Source organism: Triticum dicoccoides, unplaced genomic scaffold (genome assembly GCF_002162155.2).
Source record: "Triticum dicoccoides isolate Atlit2015 ecotype Zavitan unplaced genomic scaffold, WEW_v2.0 scaffold182690, whole genome shotgun sequence".
Lineage (NCBI taxonomy): Eukaryota > Viridiplantae > Streptophyta > Magnoliopsida > Poales > Poaceae > Triticum > Triticum dicoccoides.
Window position 1 is genome coordinate 1,681 of NW_021226716.1, and position 1,591 is coordinate 3,271.

Consider the following 1,591-nt stretch of genomic DNA (forward strand, 5'->3'; position numbering starts at 1 on the left):
GTAATTAGGTTAAGTCTTTCTCCTTTTTTTCTCACACCGGGTTCAAAAGTTGCATCACCAATAAGAAGCCCATTGGGTGTTTTTGTGCAGAAAACAAAATAGGACCTTGCCCGAAACATAATACAAACACATCATGGATATTGAATAATTTAATTTAACAAAGCCATCGCACGCTGTAATTAAAAATTCAATCGTATCATCACGTAGGAGCAGATTGAAAACAGGCAAGCATACATGGTGTCATAATATATCTCTGGGATAACTCAGCTGGATTGGTATTTATATACACTTGTAATTTGCACTAGTAGTCTCGGACAGACGACAATGGTTCACGAAATTAAAGGTGATCTCAGACTCTACTAGCTAACAAAAAGTAGTACAAATTAACATCAACTTGTTGTTGAAGTATCATCCGGTATTAACAACTCAAAATCATTAGGGCTAAAAAACGAAGCCACGTTTATTTCTCTATGGTGACGGAGACGGTGCCGCTGGTAACGGCGTTTTTGGTGAGGACAGTGGGCAGTTCAACATTCTTGCCCTTCTTGGGGGTCGATCTGTAGTAGTAGAAGTACAGGATCAGCTGGATGAGACCAAAGATTGTACCGAGGGCATTGGGGATCTGCACAAAATTTAAAGAGGACATAAAAGTTAGATCAATCCGCGCTGAGGATTTCTTGATTGTATGTTTGGCTGGGTTTGCGACTTCTTATTTCCAATGTGTATGTGTATGTACATACCGTGATGTAGATGTCAAACTTGATAAGCGCATAGGCCGTCCAGCAGCAGCCATTGAGGAAGTTCACCAGCGACAGGAAGAATGGCATGTACTCCACACTCTTGGTCCTGATCACTTTACCCTGCAAATAGGCAGTACAATATTACTACTTTCATCTTAACTTTTTGAGTTATATTTGTATTAGTACACTCGTAAGTTGGCAAAAGCATCCGTCATTTACAATTAGCCTGAGCTCGTATTTCACCCTGTAAAGGAAGTTTACCTTTGAGATAGAAATAAACCGTAGGCTTTTTTGATTAACAATATATCATGTAGCATATTGTAGAAGAATTTGGGTGCGTGAGAGGTGAAAAGTCAATTCGGACTTTTTTTAACAGGGTTTTGGCACGAGCATTAAAAAAATGAAAGGTGGGTGCAGCTTTTAGATGGACATAATCAACAACAAACAAGGTGTACTGCTTAACAAATTAAGGTCTGTCAAAAGCATCCACTAGAACTTTAAAAATAAATTATAGGCAGGTATTTTTCTTGAAAACGCATCATTACCACACCATACGTGCACAATGCAAATTAATTAATTAGCCACCTGAACTAACAAGTTAAAGCGGTTATCAAAGATCACGGGTCGACGACCCTTAAGTTGGGGTGGTGTACGTACCATGATGGTGAGCGGGGAGGCGTACATGATGGAGCCGAAGATGACGCAGAGGATGCCTACGATCATGGAGCGCTTCTCATGGGTGTGGGCACCGAGGAGCACACCGGCCGCCACGGCAGCCACGAACGCCGCCTCAAGGGCGAGCACGCCGAGCATCTTCCACTGCACACACAGCAGAGCACATGCACATAGCT

General features: G+C 41.9%; 1 protein-coding gene across 1 annotated transcript; it reads right to left on the minus strand.

Annotated features, from left to right (window-relative positions):
* Positions 1–413: 413 nt before the first annotated feature.
* Positions 414–1,580, minus strand: LOC119344736 (bidirectional sugar transporter SWEET6b-like; the record flags this gene model as incomplete). Its single annotated transcript, XM_037615098.1, has 3 exons — positions 414–622; positions 741–860; positions 1,398–1,580. Coding segments are annotated over 3 exons (465 nt in total), but the record flags the coding sequence as incomplete, so codon positions are not given.
* Between the last annotated feature and the right edge of the window lie 11 nt (positions 1,581–1,591).